The sequence below is a fragment of the Mauremys mutica genome, chromosome 16 (assembly GCF_020497125.1).
Source record: "Mauremys mutica isolate MM-2020 ecotype Southern chromosome 16, ASM2049712v1, whole genome shotgun sequence".
NCBI lineage: Eukaryota > Metazoa > Chordata > Testudines > Geoemydidae > Mauremys > Mauremys mutica.
The window spans coordinates 9700840-9720282 of NC_059087.1; the positions used below are offsets into that span (position 1 = coordinate 9700840).

General features: G+C 42.6%; 1 protein-coding gene across 1 annotated transcript in view; it reads left to right on the forward strand.

The window, feature by feature from the left end:
- AACS (acetoacetyl-CoA synthetase) overlaps window positions 1-19443 on the forward strand; it is a 59106-nt gene continuing 39663 nt past the window's right edge. Inside the window, exons 1-4 of the mRNA XM_044990455.1 lie at window positions 1-168; window positions 3285-3388; window positions 5788-5908; window positions 9879-9992. Coding sequence (XP_044846390.1) covers window positions 51-168; window positions 3285-3388; window positions 5788-5908; window positions 9879-9992 — 457 coding nt within the window. The 5' untranslated portion in view covers window positions 1-50. The remainder of the gene's footprint in view (window positions 169-3284; window positions 3389-5787; window positions 5909-9878; window positions 9993-19443) is intronic.

Genomic DNA, 19443 nt, shown 5'->3' on the forward strand with positions numbered 1-19443 from the left:
CGCCGGGAGAGCTGGTCGGGTGGGGCCCGCGGAGCTGTCTCGCCGCTGCCATGTCCCGGGAGCTGGAGATCCTGGAGTCCCGGGTGATGTGGGAACCGGACTCCAAGCGCAACACCCAGATGGACCGGTTCCGGGCCGCGCTGGCCGGCGCCTGCGGGCGGCGCCTGGGTGAGCGGGGCGGGAGGTGGGGGGAGCCCTGCTTGAGCCACCGCCGGGGCGGGGGCAATATGCCGGGTGCAGCCCCGTCAGCGCGGGGGGGCAGGACTGGCATGAGGGGGGCCAGTGGCTGGGCTGGGGCAACCTGCCTGGGTACAGCCACAGCCAGCGTTGGGGGGGGGGGGCAGTGTCAGGCCCCAACCTGCCAGGCATACAGCCTGGGGGGTAGTGGCTGGGCTTAGGGGTGGGGGGGTGGCAACCTGCCAGGGATACAGCCCCATCAGCAAGGGGCAGGGCAGTGGCTGGGCCCAGGGGTGGGGTGGGGTGGGGTGGGCTGGGCGGGAGCAACCTGCCAGGGATACAACCCTATCAGCAAGGGGGGGCTGGTGGCTTGGGCAAAGGTGGCATCCAGAGGACTTTAAAAGGGCTGTAGGAGGTGGCAGGAACCAGGAGGTGTCAGTGAAGTGAGCATCGCAGGGAGCTTTCAAGTTGCAGCTCGGGGAGTGGTGGGATGGGACGGGACGGTGTTTGGAGTCTGTGCTGGACTGACTCTTTGCCCTGGACAGACCATATTATCCTGCTTTAAGGGGCAGTTCACTGTCTTTGTGCCTAGGAATAAAGGGCCTGCTTCTGATCCAACCCCCCCCCCACCAGTTTTTATGTGTGACTGCAGTGACATAAGTGGAGTTACTCCGGACTTGCACCCTGTGAGTGAGGTGGGAGCCAGGCCCTGTGTCTTTGGGTTATTGCATAACTAAGCCAGACAGGGCCCCCTTAAGAAATATCAAATATATTATCTGCAAATAGTGGGGCGTGGGAGGAGTCACTTTCTGGGAATGAGTTGCTTAGGATTCCTAAAGCATGTTTTGAAACCTTTGAAACATCCTGTACCACCTTAGGTCTAGAGAGTAACCGAGGTTCTGAACAGTCTCTGGTGCCCTGCCAGTGCCTAATACATGAAGAGGCTTCAGAATGCTGCATCTAGCTCTATTAGGAACTAAGAGAATAAGAATAAAAATGGATGGGTTTCCTGTCAGTCTGGGCACTGGGTATCAGCCATAATAGCATGAATATTAGTGGCTACTGTGCACTTATGACTTCCAAGGACATGAATATCAGGTGTAGGCTTTGTTTTGCAAAGGCCTCTCTCAAGAGGCAAATTCTGCTGTCTAGGTTTAAAATTGATCTGTTTGGGGATCCCAGGCCTGTGAGTCTGTTAGAGAATTGCATTACCACGTGCATTCAGCATTGTGTATTACACCGTAACATGTTGGTGCTAAACTAACTACATCCTAAAGGCTCAAGTGAGGACAAACAGTACAAATAAGACAGGACAGACAAAATGGGGAATGGCCATCTCTGAGTATATGATTCGTGGAGAGCATGTGGATCTGTAATGTCTGGAAGAAGGAGACACAGGGAGTTTGTCATATATTAATAGGAAGGTTATCCCATTTATGTGGATTGATGTGGGAACAAATAGAGTAGTGATGCAAAGCTTAGGTGGAATGCAAAGGGCAGAATGGTATGTAGGAGGTTGAGATTAGGGCATATGTGGGCAAGACTAGGGTAAAATATGTAGGCATGGGTGTAATTATGGTGTGCTTTGTGGGTGTGGGGGGGAGAAGAAGAGGTTTGAATAAGAGATGGTGGAAGAGTGGGCGCTGATGTAGATTTTCAAGTAGTGGGAAGACCTGCTGGGAACATCTGGGTAACGGTTATGTTGGCAATGGCTGCATATCTTTGATCAACTGGAGGAATGAGTGATGAGAATGGGGCAGGCCAGAGAGGTATAGGTTGCAGTGATTTAAGATGTCCCGAATGCTGGAATGGAAAAGAACCGACTCATTTTTATATAGAGAACTTTAAAAATTGGTGGCAGGATTTGGCAATGGCCTGGGTATGAGGAAAGAGTAGAAGAGACAAGTCAAGGATGATCTTCACATGCATCCATCAGTCAATCTCTGGTGTTTCTAAGGTGCCTGTTATCATGCAGTCTAAGCCCTCAATCAGAAAAATTGACATTTACTTCCCAGCTGAAGGCATCAAAACAGGAAATAAATGGTTGTATCACTTCCTGATCTGTCAACCATTGACTGTGTGATGGTGACTGCTTATACCTAGGGATCTTGTAAAGAGGAGGCTCATGATGTTTATACTTAGAATTTTTATTCTGTATATCTCAGTGCTTTACAAAGGTGGGCAATATTTTTCATTTACAGATGGTGAAACAGACATCCTGAGGTTGAGGTCCAGGTTTTCAAGTCATTAGTAAATGACCTCAAATGTTGGGTGTCCAGCTTGAAACAATTGGGACCTGACTTTCAGGGGTGCTGAGCATTCAACTCCATTTGAAGCCATTGAGGACTGAATGCTCCCTGATGGTGACCTTTGTGGTAGGGAATGGAAATAGCTTATTAACAAGCAGAACATTTTGTTCTTTGTGAGGGCCTATTGATGTATGGTTCTCAGATGGCTTGACAAAGGAGGGGGCTAAGAATCTATTCTGAATAAACAAATACACATTTTTCAGTACATTAGTTAATGGCTTCTAAAGCACTCAGGTGAGCTGAAACCATCTGTTACTAATGCTATATCGGCGCATGTGCGTTGGTACAGATGCGTTGCTGTAGTGTGTCTAGGGCAGATGCTCTAAGCTGATGGGAGAGAGCTCTCCTATCGACTTAATGACTTCAGCCCCTGTGAGTGGCAGTAGCTATGTTGGTGGGAGAAGCTCTCCTACTGACACAAACGTCGGTGCAGACAGCATTAGGTAGGTATAACTTGGGTCGTTCAGAGGGATGCTTATTCACCACCTGAGTGACATAACTTATGCCAAAGTAAGTTGTAGTGTAGACATGGTCTAAGTTGTCTGTGTGGATTAATCACTTCTGCTTAGTCATATTGGTGATATCCTTAGCAGGGAAATGGCTGTTTATCTTTTGGATGCCTCAGATTGTCCCTTGTTAGACTTCTTAATGTGGATCCATGATCAGTCTTCTCCTTCCATTTATTTCACTTCATCCACTGACTTTCTAAACTGGTTGATGGCCTCAGAAGTGTTGTTTAAAAATACTCTTGTTTTTTGTAATTGTAGATAAGTACACTAATATACGTTTTACTTTTAGCCAACTACAATGAGTTGTACCAATGGTCTGTCGAGTCCTACTCTGATTTCTGGGCAGAATTTTGGAAGTTCAGTGAGATTGTGTTCTCTCGTCTATATGATGAGGTAAGTCAGTGCTTACTTAATTTTGGTGGTATTTAACTTGGATTTAATAAAGACTATGACGGTTGTAAAATGGAGTAGGTAGAGGGATGGGGAAAGGAGGTGGAAAATCAATTTTATTAAGATACTTTTACTACCTAATAGACTGTTACTTAAGGATCACTTCCTAAACTAATTGTCATCTAAAGTAACAGGAAAATAACTTAGTGACATTAGAGGGACAAAGTCATAGGAGACTTAATCCAACTTGAAGCAGCTCTTTGGTTAGCCCGCTTATTGTCAGCAGAATGCAAGCACGTGTTCAGCCAGCTGTTTAAAACCAGGTGTCTGTCCTAGTAAATGGAGCATGGAACTATTCCTAGTGCCAGGTGGCTAGATACTAAGGTGAAGGCTGTGTTAGTTACTTAAGAAACATACATTCTGGCAGTTTACTGAGCTGTCAGAAGGCTGTACCTGGTGCAGTGTTCAGCATGTAGAAGCATCCAGGGACAAATACTGCCTGTGGGCCAGATTGTGCCATTAAAGCACTGGCCCACATTGGGGGCAGTCTGGACTCTTGCTGCTTCAGGAGAGGAACTGTGCCTCTGGAAGCACAGTTGATCCCTATCTCGTTCTTAATTTACACAGTACAATCCATTAAGTGAAACACTTGATTGTTACTGCAAATTAGTCAGTCTAAATGCTAGAATATTCACTTGCTGTTAGTTACAAGCACGAGAACTGGGGACATAGCTGAGGCCCCTTTCAATCCCATGCCTCTAAATACATAATTGGACAATACAGTGCTTCCTTGTGAGCTTTGCTGTTGTAAAAAGACTTGGATGACAAGTTCAGAGTTGCTTCTGGTCACAGATGCATGCTGAGCACTTACAATCATAAAAACTCTCTTCTTTAAAAGAAGCCCTGTAGCTGAAATCTTACCAAGCTTTGGTAGAAGGCAGCTTTGTACTTGACCAGAAGAGTTTTCTTATTAGAGTACCTCCACCATCCATGTGATAGGACCTGAGGGCATAAATTGAAGCTTTTTAAAAAAGAGAACATTGTATGGTCATAAGAGAAGATTTTAATTTGGAAAAATAACTAATATGTACCTTACATGGCAGCTTAAAGCAAAACACTGGAACCATTTAGGAAGCTTGAAGTAAAACTAAGCAGTTTTTTTTCTTGTCCAAATGTTAGAGCTGCTCCTGAAGTGTGACTTATTGTAACATAACTTGGGAAAAATTGAGAGATGGGAGCCTGAAACCCTCTTGGAACTGATTTAGTTCAAGATGTGGCAGGGGATAAGTGTTTCTGTTGCACTTTTTATTTTATTTTTTTATTTTTTGGGTAACTCCTTTCTATTGTGGTTTTCCAGCCTGTTGGGGGTCTAAGATCCCTGGATGGATGGATCTTTGATGTGGCGTTGCTTAATAAATAGATAAGTCCTCTTGCAGACCTATGTGCAAGTCATAGACGGTGCAAAAGTTTACTTAAGTGCATAGGGTCCTATTGTGCATTAGGAGCGGAGACCAGGAGAGAGCACTACCTTTGCAAACTCATCTTAACAGCCCCCCATTCTTTTGTGTGTGTGGCAATTAAGGCCTGGTCCACATATTAAATTGCATCAGTTTAACTAAATTATTTAAACATAGCACAATTTTAGGCAAGTCTTAAATTTAACATCTTTACTTGCATTTATCCCTAAAACAAGTGCAGTTAATACCTACCTTTTGTCAAGCACTCTGAAATCTCTGGATAATATCTAGCACTTCCTCTGGATTTCATAATTGGAGCTAGGGGTGTTAGACATCGCATGACTCCAGCCTCTTGCTGCCCTGGCACTCAGGCTCTGCCTGCTTGCAAGTAGGACAGCACTCTGTCACTTGGGCACCAGGGTAGACTGTTCCTGTGAAGGAAATGCTGCACTCAAGTTATGAGATTAGTGTTACATTTTTATTGAGCTCAGTGTGGGAGGGGAAACCAGGGCAAACAATGTAAATACAAGTTTGCCTTGCTATGTGTGTCCATATTTTTTTAATTAATTGGAAGATGAGAGCAAAAAGCACACTTTGCAGGAAGGCTTTACTTGTGTACTATTCAAGAAGTCACACAAACCAGTCATAGTGACTATGGGGTTTAGTTCGAGGTATGTGCATCTCTATCTTGAACTCAGGACTGGCAGACAGAAAGGTCTGAGTTCTGATCTTGGCCTGGACACTGATTCCACCCGTGGCAGTGGGCAGGTCACTAAACTTTCTGTGGCCAGTGTTGTGGGACCTAGCCTGTCTGCCCCTCTTTAAATGGAATAATGGTACTTGGTTGTTAAAATGACTTCTCTAGCTAATGTCTGTAAAGTCCTCTGAAGATGAAGAGCTGCAGTTTTTCCTGTTTTCCAAGGATGTCTGATACTGTTCCTGCAGGTAGTTGACCCATCTAAGGGAATTGCAGATGTTCCAGAGTGGTTTAAAGGCAGTCGGCTCAACTATGCAGAAAACCTTCTGAAGCATAAGGAAAATGACAAAATTGCTCTCTATGCGGCGAGTAAGTATTTAGTTATGACTTCCGGTAGCCTTGTGTTCTTCACTTGTGAGATAGTGAGTTTGCCCAACTAAAATGGGCAGTGCTTTTTTTCATGTGCCCCATTACCTCCTGATAAACCTTGCGATAAAGTAGGTTTTGGATGAAGCAGGAGATGGACAGAAAATCAGCCAGTTGAGAAGCATCTGCCCAGGTCCCCATCTCGGAGGACAGTGAGAAGATGGTCTGTGGTGGCAAGCGGCCAATTCTGGAAAATTCCCTATGGACTGGTGAAGTTGAGCTGGGTTAGTTGGGATTATGTTGTCTTGTTTAGCACCATCATCAACCCGTTCATTTAATAGTCTGCCTTCCAGCATCATTGGGATTTCCGTTATAAACACTTGCTTTAAAATGGGGGTCTTTCTGATGGTCACCCCAATCCATTACTTAGATATGGTCAGAGATTTGGGGGGGGGGGTTAAAATCCTTTTTTGATATTACGGGAAGAAAGGGTCACATGGGAGTAGGGGAACTCCAAACTTTGCTGTGCAGTAACATCGAAGTTCAGTTCCAATAAATTTTCCCCATTGTAATAGAATAAATTTAAGGAAAATCAAGGTTTTAGGATGATGGATGGAATCCCCTATTAATGTATGAACAGGGCAATAAACATCCACTTGAGGTTTAGTTGTGCTTTTAAAAAAAATGCTCTACAAACACTTGCTAACTTGCTGCTTTAAGTCTTCAAGTCACGAATATACATGGAAGAGAATTGTATGAACTGAGCTGAAATCTGAAAATTATTTGCTTTGGATCTGAAGAGGCATATCCAGAAAAGAGATTCTGGCACTTACATGATCTTTATTTCACATTAGCAGATTTTTTGTGTGTGTGTGTGGTCTCTCCTATCCTTTTTTATTATTATTATTATTATAATCTCATTGTGGCCTCTCCCTCCACCCAGAAATGCAGCAGTGGAACTGCTCTGGGGCTGCTACTGCAAACACACAAGCTGTGGTAACTGTTGTGCCACCATTTATCATTTCCTAACATAATTTGCACCCTTAAGAATCTGAATAAGTAAGTTATGCTATGTAAGTGTCTAAATAAACGTATATGACTGCAATATATCTCCTGTTTAGCAAAAAGATGCACCAAATTTAGTGTAAAGGCTATATCTGGTTTCAGAGCAATGAGCTTTAATGGTTACCAATCGATGAGTCAACTCTTTTTAGGAAAATAACTAAAAAGTACAAATGCAAAACCAAGATTAAAATTGATTTAAATCAAAGCCATTTGAATTCTGACTTAAATCACTCAACCCTGCTTGCATGTACCAAAATTAAGATTTAGCTTTAAATTTGTCATGGAACTTGGTTTTTTTTCATATGCATAAATGGGCAGAGCTTAAAGATATACAGAACCACCTGAACAGTGCAGTGCAGTTGTTTCCTTTCAAAAATCTAAACATTCCTAGTATCTCACGATACCAGATTTTTTTTTTAATCTCCTACCCTAAGGATTTTAGTTATGCCCCTTGGAAGGAGATAATCTAATTTAAGGTGTGTGGTGGCTCCTTACTGAGTTGTACTGAGCACTCCATGTAGCTTTAGCCAGGCCTAATCCTTCCAGTGAGGACTGGCAGAGACAAATGCCCCTTTTAATTGCTTAATAATAATCAAAGACATATGACCTGCAGCCTGAACGCTCCAATTAGACAAAACGTGATGTAAAATTTTAGGCTCACTATTGGAATTGTAAAGAGCCTATGTGGGATTCTTTTTCTCTTGAATATGGAGAACAGTGGTGTGTTTTTTTTGTTTTGTTGTTTTTCCTTCTCTCTTCCCCTCTCCCCCATCCCCCCCCCCTCTTGATACATAAATAAAAACACAGGAGAACCATCTGCAGTAGGTTACCCTAATGAAGAAGGAAAAGTATAAACAGATGCATTTTGTTTCTTGGATTAATTAAAATGGAACTGAACATCTGTATAAAATCTATACTGAGTCAAGAGAGTGAGTGGTAAAATCTGTAACCTGGTTCAGGTGCAACAAGAAGTGATCTGTTAAAGTGTCATAGAAATGAGGCTTATGTAGCTTCAACCTTGAAAGAATGACTCGTCACTTAGATATTTATTTTTAAGAGCATTAGAAACGTGTATTTAAAAGAGAAAATGCAGTTAGTTTTTTTTAAACAAGCCCTCTGCAATGGCTGCAAGGCCAGAGCAAATCTGTGAAACTGGCTTAATTTTCATTGTCTCAAGAAAAAGGTTAAAAGTAAAATGAGGTAAATGGTTTCTAAAATTCTTTCAGTTCTCATAATCTAAGGAATTATGAGTGAACTGTTTTAATGAATTAGTTGATTTAACATATGATTGTTGTCCCCTTTATGTAGAGATTAGCTTTGTTTATTCTGTTAGGTGTACCTGAGACTCATAGCTTTGTTTAGCTTAGCCATGTGAGACAACATCAATAGAGGAAACAATATTTCCTGGTTGACAGGATATTTTTTAATATTTATTATTGATTCAAGCATGGGCAAGTACTGCATGAATGCAGTGAGTATCAGTACTTCTTATGCAGAGAGTACTGAGTTGCCTCTGCATCTTTATTCCAGGCCCTTTTCTGCATTTAATCTTTTAAGTAGTCTTATTTCAGTATATTACTGCTGTGTCAGAATGGAGCGTAGGGAATCTGTCTGGTTCCAGCAGTCATTGGTGGAGATTTTGTAGAAAGCTTGTGAGCATCTCAGACGGAAGATTAAATGCAACGTTTATAAACCTCTATCCCCTTCCATGCAGACCTTTAATTTGGATTGCATCTTGTCTCTTGTAATATTTCACACAACTGGTAATGAATGTTTGAGGCCTACTGCCCACTCCACGGGCAGCTAAACTTGCAGAGGAGGAAGAGCAAATATTATACTCTGCTAAAGGAGCTGCGCTGAGCGTAGCCAGTGTGCTAGAATACATGCTGTAAGATTCAGCATCACTAGTGCGATTTACTTGCCACGTTCCTGGACTTGTGTATGTGTTTTAATGAATTAGTTGATTTAACAGATGATTGTTGTCCCCTTTATGTAGAGATTAGCTTTGTTTACTCTGTTAGGTGTACCTGAGACTCATAGCTTTGTTTAGCTTAGCCATGTGAGACAACATCAATAGGAGGAAACAATATTTCCTGGTTGACAGGATATTTTTTAATACATAGTTCTAAATCTGCACTGTTATTGATTCAAGTTTGGAATTCTGGACCTTGGAGACCAGGCAGGCCCACTAGTCAATGGGAGACAGACTGGGGAGCCAAGAGAGGACAGTTACATTTCATAACTCTTAGACATTCACTTATTTTATTTAGCCAATTAAGGACTTATGTAACATCTAGTCTTGAGTACAAAAATTTAAAACTCCTGATAGTTGTCTCTTGAGGTGAACCTGGCCCAGATGAGTATATTTGCACCGGAGAAATACTGCAGAATTTTCTTCTTGGCATCTTGGAGATCCTAGAATGGTAGGAGGCCTAGAGTAGACCCTAACTGAGACATAACTAACAAGATTAGACATTTCTTTAGTCACCCAGTGACTGGCAAATTTAAATCAAATTTAACCTTAACAAACAACTGATTGTTTTGGTGTTTTTTTAAGCTCTAATTAGAAAACTAGATCAGAACAGTATGGGGGCAAGCAGTCCATGCTTTAAACTTTAAACCAATGCTCTCTGACTCTTGCCTATCTACAATCAGCAACTTACATTTTCAGGAGCAGATGTACAGTCCTGCCCCGTAGTGAGTGAACCCCATCCATTAACACAGAGGTCTCTTTATAAAGACAGGCTTTGCACAGGACAAGAATATTATTAAAGGGCCAGTGTTCTCAAATGTCTGAGAGCTTCTTCCTCAAAATAGCATCTTCGTCTTTCTTTCCCCCAGGATGAATCCGTTCTTAGATTGCGGTGTGCCATTTCTAATTGATTTGTTATAAACTTTTTTCCTTCAGAGGAAGGCAAAGAAGAAATCTTGAAAGTCACTTTTGAAGAACTAAGACAAGATGTTGCTTTGTATGCTTCAGCCATGAGGAAAATGGGAGTGAAAATAGGAGACAGAGTTGTTGGTGAGTAAGCTTTTGGGCAGGGCTGGAGGGGAAATATCCCCAAAGCAAACGAAGTGAGTTGTTTCTGGGGCCCCAAACACACACATAGGAGGAGCACACCAAAGAAAAGACCCTTGTGTTGGTGCATTTATATTGCTATGAAATATGCTTCTGGAGGGATGGAAGCTCGTTTAGCCTCAGGTTTTCCATCTCTGGAGGAAAAAAGTAAATGATTTATTCATGTCTTTACACTGAGGTCTGTTTCACAACTTAATAAGCCCTCTGTGGAAGTCAAAAGTGAGCAAGATGCACACAGCTGACTGGTGATCCTGTTAATAATATATAATGTGTCTGCAGCAATTTGAGCAGATTAATACTCTCATTGAACTCTCTGCTATCATATGTTTTTATTTTGTATCCTTTTTGTCTCCTGAAGAACAAACGATATTGGCTAAATTCAAGCAAAGTGTAGGTGAGCGTTATGCAAGCGTCTCCTGTTCAGCTCTGTCAACATACCTCATTGGTGGATTTTTTCTGTGTGCTCTGTTTTCTGATCTGTTTAGCATGTCTGAAATATAGAATAGGTCTTTGGGGATCTCCTCTATCTGTGTCTGCACATCATGTGTCATACTAATGGGACTTGCAAAAAATGATGCACAGTCCTTTCATCTTTGAAGATCTGGGTTCAAGTTCTCACTCGTGCATGCTGGTGGGCAGTGGAGCACATCTTTACCCTTGATAAACTGTTATGCCACCACTGCCCTCACTCCCCAACTGTAGGTGTCTCTTGAATAGTATCTGTCAACTATGCTAAATTGTATGTTGGTCTTGGGGAGGAAACTGTAATGAAACTCACTCTCACTTATGACTTAAGTAGGCTTACTAGATAGCAACTGTGGAAAAAAATGGACAGGGAGGTGGGGTAATATAGGTGCTTATATAAGAAAAAGTCCCAAAAAACAGGATTGTCCCTATAAAAACAGGACATCTGGTCACACTAGACTTAAGTGAGAACACGAACCCACGTCTTCAAAGATGAAAAGATTGCGCATCATTATTTAAGTCACACTAATGGTACTTGCAAAATCTACAAATGGAAGTAGATGAAATCCATGCCATAGAGACCTTTACTCTAAGTGGAACATGTACTGTGCTATACAGATCAGATAACTGGACCTTCAACTGATATATCAGCCTCTGGCTTGGTGAAAGGGAAGGACACTTATTAAGTAATACACGATCAAGTCCTGAGGCCCTTACTTTGTTGAAATGCCTGTCAAAGTCAGTGGCGCTTTGCCTGGTTCAGAGTTGCCTCAGATTTTATCCTGCTGGTGTCAGGTTCATAACTGACTGAGGAAAACAACTTTTAAATCTGAAACCAAATGTTGAGTGAAACTAATGGGTGGAGGAAAGTTCAGATTTTAGCACTTGCATCTATATGGTTCCAGTTCATCTCTTATTTGGGGCATGGTATCTTTAACAAGTGCAAGTCATGTATGAGTGAAGTTCAGACTTCATGCTTGCTACTGATTATTCACCACAGCAAACAGTCAGATCACTACAAGAAACAGGAACCGAAGGCACTTGAAAATCAGCCTGAGTTGCATAATTGTCAGTTCCTTTTTCAGATCATCTTTGTAGTGTCTGATTGCATGTAATTGTGGAATAGACTGAACAAATTTGTGCAGACTTTGAGCGCCATCTATTCTGAAACGAAGTTTCCCCTGGTATGCACAGAAGGAAGTCTGCAGACACTAGTTTGTAGACAGTACTTCATGGAGTGAGGGAAACAAGCAACTTACCTTGTTTTATATTGTAAAATTGTGACATTTTTTACCACAGAATATCTCTGCAAGCAGATGTTCTCTAAACTGTATGCCGAAGTGGTGCAAACTGTTAAATGTTCACCTGCATCCAGAGGGCTCTCCTGTGGTGGGGTGTGTTGAATCTCGCTTTTGCAGCATACAGATGAGATTCATGTTAGCAAAAAAAATTGCTGAGGGGAAGCATTGGAAGGGTGGGGGTTGAAATTCAGAAGCAGGACCACAGGCATGTTTTCAGAAGCTGCAAAACTTAGCATAGGGATGTGGAGGGATTGCAGCACATTTCTAGCCATCAGGGTTGAGTACTGGCCCTGCAGGATCTTCATTACAGTTCCATTGCCTGCCTGTGGCTAGGTTAATTCCATCTTACTCACCTTTGCTTAATTCCTCCCTAAAAGCTCATTATTTGGGTATTGTGCATTGATGGTGAATTCTGCTAAATTGAGTGTCTTGAGCTCTGGGATGAAATAATTTCTCACTAGACTGTAAAAGTTCAAAATAAGTCTAGACTTGGCAAGTTTAACTTCTTTGATGTGAAGGCTCATTCTGGATTAACTCTTAAAGCATTTCATTTGTTGGGAACTTCCCCAAGTGCAGCATCATGAATTAAAATCTCATACATAAGTTTTGTCTAGAACTCTTCTCATCCAGAAGGGTCCCAAATGCCCTGCTCATAAGGGGTGTCTACCCTTGTGGCAGTGTGTAGAGTACAGAAACTGCACACAGAGCTAGCCACAGGTATGAATAGCAGCAGACGGTGAGGCACTGCCTTGCTGAGTCGAGTACAGACACGCTAGAACCCTCCCTAGGGTATATATCCTACGCAGCTCTCTACCTGCCCAAGCAGTGACTTCCCATATCTACACTGCTACTTTTAGCAGTGTAGTGTCCCACTGCTGGAGCCTTTCCCTGCCCGAGTCAGAGATTCTGGCAGCGAGGAAAGGCTCTGGGAGATCCCCACTGCTGCATGCAGCTACAAACTGCAGCGTGGATGCAGCCATAGCCGGGAGGGAGGGTGAGGTGGGGAGGAAGGAATTGGGGCCAAAAAAAAAAAGAAATCCGGTCCGTCTTGTTGCTTGTGTGTTTATTTTGCGTGCACCTTCACACTGCCATCTATCCAATTCCTTCCACAGGCAGGATATGTAGTAGAGATCGGCACTGCGGTTAGAAGAGGCTTTGGGCCCATCTAGGAACTTCTTTTATCAGCTCCTGTAACGAGAGCATTTTCTCTCTCACTTTGTTATAGGTTGGCTGACTTGGCATAGCTCAGTGGTTTGAGCATTGGCTTGCTAAACCCAGGGTTGAGAGTTTGATCCTTGAGGGGGTCATTTGGGGATCTGGGGTAAAAATCTGTCTGGGGATTGGTCCTGCTTTGAGCAGGGGGTTGGACTAGATGACCTCCTGAGGTCCCTTCCAACCCTGATAGTCTATGATTCTATGATCTTATTTGCTCTTGTTTGTTTGACTTAGAGCTGCTAAATCTCTGCTTAATTGAAATACTTCAATGCATTCCAAGTAAGGGTGTGTTTAGGTAATAAGTTACTTAACATATAGTGTTGATAGTAACTGTTTAACATATCTCCTTACTTTCCAATTTAGGGCCTGATCCTGCTTCCTTTAAAGTCAATGGCAAAATGCCATTACCTCCAGGAGCAGAATTAAGCCCTTGTTAAAGGCTTTGCTAATGCTAATTTTTAAGAGGCAATAAAAGATAGTGCCAACAGCATGATCAATGTTTTGTACTAATATCTTATAGGAGGGATTAAGCCATGTTGGGAGGAACAAGTAGGGTGTATCTATTGCTTACTTGAAACTAGGGTGACCAGATGTCCCGAGATTGATTGAAGAAAGAAAGTTAGTTAGTTCTGATATTCAGGGCTTTGTCTTATATAGGCACCTATTAACCCCACCCCACCCCGATTTTTCACACTGACTATCTGGTCACTCTGTATTTGAAACATGCTTTTAGATGCTATTTATTTTAAGTAAGGTCAGGGGACATACCTCCAAAAGCCAAGCAATTCCAGATTTAACTAATGCCAGCGTTCCGTCCTCCCTGAAGTGTAGGCGTCAAGGATGATCTGCAAGCATTAGGGTCCCGATCCTGCTGTCCTAACATGAGACTATTCTCTTAGGCTTCATTGGGAGGCTTGACTCTTAAGAACCACAAGAAGAGGTATAAATTGGAATGTCTTGTCTTGTTGTATTACTACTTCCAAAACACACAACTTAAATTGAAAATTTTAGGGAGAAATACTTGTGGTATAGTGGAAAGAGCAAAATGTTTAATTTCAAAGCACTGTTATCTTCCTGGATTTGTGATCTATGCATCTTATTTACCACAGTGGGTCACTTTGTCTACATGTTTTTTTTATTCCTTTCTCTTCATACCACCCCCTCCTTCTGCCAGCTTAAACTGGTCTTCAAAATGAGTACAAAGGGAGTGTCTCTTCCATTGTAGTGGCTACACTTTTAATGTTAAGATCTCCGAGGCACCAAATTAAACATTTCTCTAAGACTTTATGTAAAAAGATTGCTATCTGAAGAACAGCTATTTTAAGAGAACCTAGATAGGAGTCATAGTATCATACACCCTTCCTTATTGCAACTCTAAGGAAAACTACTTTTTTAGTCATATGATCTGACTTTTCAAGCCCTGATAGCGTAGGAGTTCATGTCTGACCTTTAATTTTGTGGATCTTATTACATTACATGCTTTTTCAAAATGTCTCATTCAAAATACTAAGAACACTTGGATTCAGATCTCACAAGCTAAGTAAGGATGGCCTGGGTCAGAGCTCATATGAGAGATCTTCAAAGAGAACCCAGTGTACTGAAGGAGGTGGTAGTAATGCAACTGGATGCAGTCTTCTGAGTTAGTATTGAGCCAGAGGCCTGCTGTAGTGTTCAGGTGCACTGCCTGAGGCACCAGTTCTTGGATGAAATAAGGTCCTGATGTATTGTCTCTAGAGATGATCTGGGTTTTCACAGGAATAAGGAAGTTAACTCTTTTTTGTCTTGGTCAAATCCAGTTGGTATCTAAGTCCTGGAGAGCATCTTTCTGTTTGATAGATAAACATGTGGAGGGGAGAGTGAGATGTCAGTTGATATTTAAAACCACATGTACTCTACTACTGCCTTCCTAATCAACTTGGACTTCTGTTTGCCTAGTGTCCTGCCTAGCCCCAGCAATTTACAAATTATTCCACTTCCTGTCCTAAAACACTATTGGGTAGTGTTCTGGGTTAAACAGCTGCCACCTTCCACTCTAGAGATGGCTGCACTTCAGTGGCATTGTGACATCACTGCTGGAGGCAGAAACTAAGGTGGCAGCTGTCCAAACCCTTAGTACTGTAGAAGGAGGTGGAGGGTGTGGAGTATTAGGCTGGAAAGCTTCAGCTCAGACTTCCAGACCCACATGCAATATCACAGTCCAGGTCCTCCCAAAGATTGCCACCTTCCACCAGGACCTAACCTGTTTTGAACATAAAAATAGCATGTAGAAAACCTTTTGTTTGGTATGGGAGCTTTGTGCATTTTACAGCAGCAGTAATGGGCATATTTTTCCCCACCTTGGTGAGTTATCGTTTCAAATGGGCAGAAATGCTGTTTAACTGAGTCAGCATTGCCTGACCTTTCCAGTTAGCCTACTGTGATTTGGATGCTTTCCCTGTCATTTCTGGCCCCAAAAGCCCTCTTGATCTGCAACCACAGTAGCAGGGACTTGGACTGTTAGGACCTTAATTCCACGGAAGCCTAATCTGTAAGGGAAAGTAACCAGCCCATCCAGACATCCCTTGTGAATGTTTTACTCTTGCCTAGTTATCTCTTGGACGACAAACCCTTCATCATAGGTAACATGTCCTCTGTTTTAAGTGCAATGAACACTTGCATCACTACAGTAACAAAGATGGAGGTAGGTGAACAAGACCGCACTGGGGCTTTCTCCTTCAGCTTGGTATCTTCTCCTTGGTCTTCAGCTTTTTATCATTGCCAGATGTACTTAAAAGCTTAGCAGCTTAGCAGCTGTAAGGAAGAGACATTTAGCAGCAAGCATTGTTTCAAAAGCTGTGGCAGCATCTGTGTTTTCTGTTTGGGGATGTCTTGCAAGTCTACCTAGATCTTAGAGGGGTGTGTATATGTGTTACTTGCACCTGCCAACCTTTAAAATAAACGGAGGGTCCCATTGGTGTAATTTTGAATGAGCTAATCTTGAGGTACCCCCTACTCCCTCCTCCACCTCAGTACCACTGATAATCCTAGCTGGCAAATAATTGACTGATATCAGGAATAAAATAAGCTCCAGTTTATCTTTATCTTTATTTCTCATCTCTGGATAGATGACTCTTACTGTGCTCCTGTAGCAGATCTTGTCTTTATCAGCCAAAAAACCCCTCAACTGCATTCAACAAAACAGCATTGCATTTTGTTGTTTAAAGCTAGTACTTTAGCTGCTAGGGCTAATACAGTTACTAATGTGATTTTTTAAAGCTAGCTTTCTAAGAGGATTGGCGGGTTACTAATAGTCTTGGGCTGTAGTAATATTAGCTTAAAAATCCAAGTAGGAGTACGAAATGTTGTGTTAAGGTTAAAAGCTGACACTGGGGCTCTGGCCTTGAATTTTCCCCTTATACCAGGCATTTAGGAGTAGGGAAGGAGCTGCTTTGAGGATTTTTGAGCCTTAACTTTGCTGCTTTCCTTGTGTTGTATGGTTTGATGGCTTAAGTAAACCTTGTCCTGAATGCCAACGTCTTTCCTTTTCTGAGTGACCAGTGATGTTTGGATGCCTCAGTTTCTGGGTGCCCAATTTCACTCTGCAAAGGAGCTTGATTTCTTTTTCTGAGTTGGATGCTCAGCATTTTCTGAAAATAGGGTCCCTTGTCATTGTTGCAAATTGGGGACCAAACTCCCTGGCCACCTCTGGAAAATTTTGGCCTGCAACTTTCAGAAGGATTGACTTCAGCATTGCAATGTCACTACATGTTTAAACTTAAAACCTCAGCAAACACCAGCTCAGGTAAATAGTGACTCACGGGAAATGTGAAGACCTGACAGTTCTGTCTTGAACCTATTTTTAGAATAAACAGCCACTTTTTTTTCCTCATTTTTAAGTAGCATGTGGTATTAAGGTCTGACTTGTGTCCTGCCAGAGTGGGTGTCGTAGGTTAAATTACTTGGATGTAGCTTGTGCTTAGAGCCCTGTGTAAATCATGATTTATTAAAGGAATTTCCTGACAGTGTAATTGGCGAAGTACTGAATTTTGCAGAGTTTGCACTGAATTAATTTTGCAGATAAATGTCCATTTCAAGGGCCGAGTGACTTTTACATGCTACTTGTAAAAGTCATTATATCCTTGAAATGGACTAAGGTCACCTTTTGTATTTGAGACTCTGTAGACACTTTCCTTTAAAATACATTAAAATCATGGGATGGGACATTTTCACTGTTTCATGCCCTCTGTGAAATTGATTTACAATGGGCACTGCTCATGCTGCCTTTGTTTTCATGGAAGCTGCATGCTAGTAGTACAAGATGTGTGCTCCCTGAGCTAGCAGTGAGTTCAGCTGATAGCAGACTGAGCTCTCTTGTTCCCAGTACCTAGTCTCCGGTTTCTATCCATGTGGGCAGAACTGGTTGGTTTGAACAAATATCCCTCATGTCTGGGTTCTACCATGTGAAAAGTGCCACCTTACCAGGTGTAGCTGGGTTTGTCAGTTGGACACCTGGATCTCTGTGTGGGAAGACCTCCGAAGCTCATTGCACCGTGTGGACCAACTCGCATATCCTCTATGCTCTCATCTGGGACAGCATTGGATCGCTTGCATGGGAGCTTGATGAATTTATGAAAGGGATTATGTAACACAGTTGCCTGAGATAGGAAGGGATTGGATTTGATGATCCAGGCTGTCCCTGCCAGTTGTATTTTCTTTAGCGTCCGAGGTTTTCCCAGAGTACATTGATTTAAATGTGATTTTTACAGTGTGGGAAATGAGGAGAAAACTCATGCTGTCGCTCATGCTGAGCTTTGTTTGCTGTCAGTGTCAGGAGAGCTTGTCAGAACCTGCTTGCATGTATCGGCACAACACAAAGAACTGTTACAGGGAAAAAGGGATGTTAGTCTGAAATTTCCCCTTGGATGCTCAGGATGGATCTGTTGAGGAGATGGATCTGCACTCTTTTCCTGGTCTTAGTTTAAGAACACTGTTCTAACCTGTAAATGGTAGGCATGACAAAGGTAATTAATAGTTTACTCCCATCAAAATCAATGGGAGTTGGGGCCTTTGTGAATCTGGCCCTAAAGTGATTGTAAAAATAGCACTTTCTCACTCAACAGATCAGCTCCATTGTTCCTTTAGTCTTGCAGGCCCAACACAGCAGAGAACACATACTTCATCCTGTTCCTCTTTTGGGTATCAGTAAAAACTATCTTACCAGGTTTCAGTCACTTACACCTGGGCAAACATACTGAAAGCATTGGGGATTCCAAGGATATTCCTGAGAGCATGATTTGAAAGCAGTAAGTTGCCCACACCTGGGCAACTTACTAAGGGTTTAATTTGCCCTGCAGCATCTGACCTGTGGTGGTGTGAGAAGAGCAGAAACCAGGCTGTTTTTCTTCCAGTGCTTGCTCATGTTGATTCCATTCTAGGTGTGCGTGTGCCCCTGTGTGTGGTCATCGGAGATTTTTGCCTTGGCGCAGCGGTTCTTAAACTCTTGTGCTGGTGACCCCTTTCACATAGCAAGCCTCTGAGTGCGACCCCCCCCCCCAATGTGTTTTTTAATTTATAACACCATTATAAATGCTGGAGGAAAATCAGGGTTTGGGGTAGAGGCTTACCGTGACACCCCCCCCCCTCATGTAATAACCTTGTGACCCCCAGTTTGAGAGCCCTTGCCTTAGTGGTATCCATAGGGCTGGCTGTGGCGCCCCCTAGAGTTCTTTGCTCATGCCGTGGTATATCAGGCACTGCTGGCCCTGAGCCCTCTCCGTTCTTTCTTACCACCCGTGGTGGTCAGTTGGCGCACCTCTGTCTCTTGCTTTGCAAGCTGGCCAGTGGCTTCTTTCTCAGCCTTGTGCTTCTAGTTGTTGTTAGTTAGTAATTAAGTAGCCCTTTAAGTGTTCAGTCAGTTAGGGTCCCTGCAGGGACTTTGTTGCAGGTGGGGCATGCCCCTGTCTCTGGGTTTTAAGCCCTGCTCCTATGCCCATTAGTGACCCTGCAGTGCCTCTAGGAATCCCACATGAAGGGGTGTTGTCATATCTGTAAGAACTTTCCTCCTCGGATGCAGGGCCGGTGCAAGGATAGCTTGTGCCCTAGGCAAAACTTCCACCTTGCACCTCCCTCCCCTTTCCCCCCCGCATCACTTATTAAAAACTTTCAAAAATGAATACTACATAATGTGGCATTGTTTTTTAGAATTAATACATGTTCGGCTTGAGAATTTGTTAATTATTCTATTTAATGAAAATAAATGAATAACCTGATGGTGCTGACATTGTTTTCACTTTGCACAACATAGCATGGATCTTAAAATAAATCACATACGTTATACACAATACACTGTCACAGAGTAACACGTTATAATTTAGAATTTTTTCAGGGGGAAGGGAAGTAGACTGGGTTCAGTTAGTGGGGGTTTGGGTTTGGCT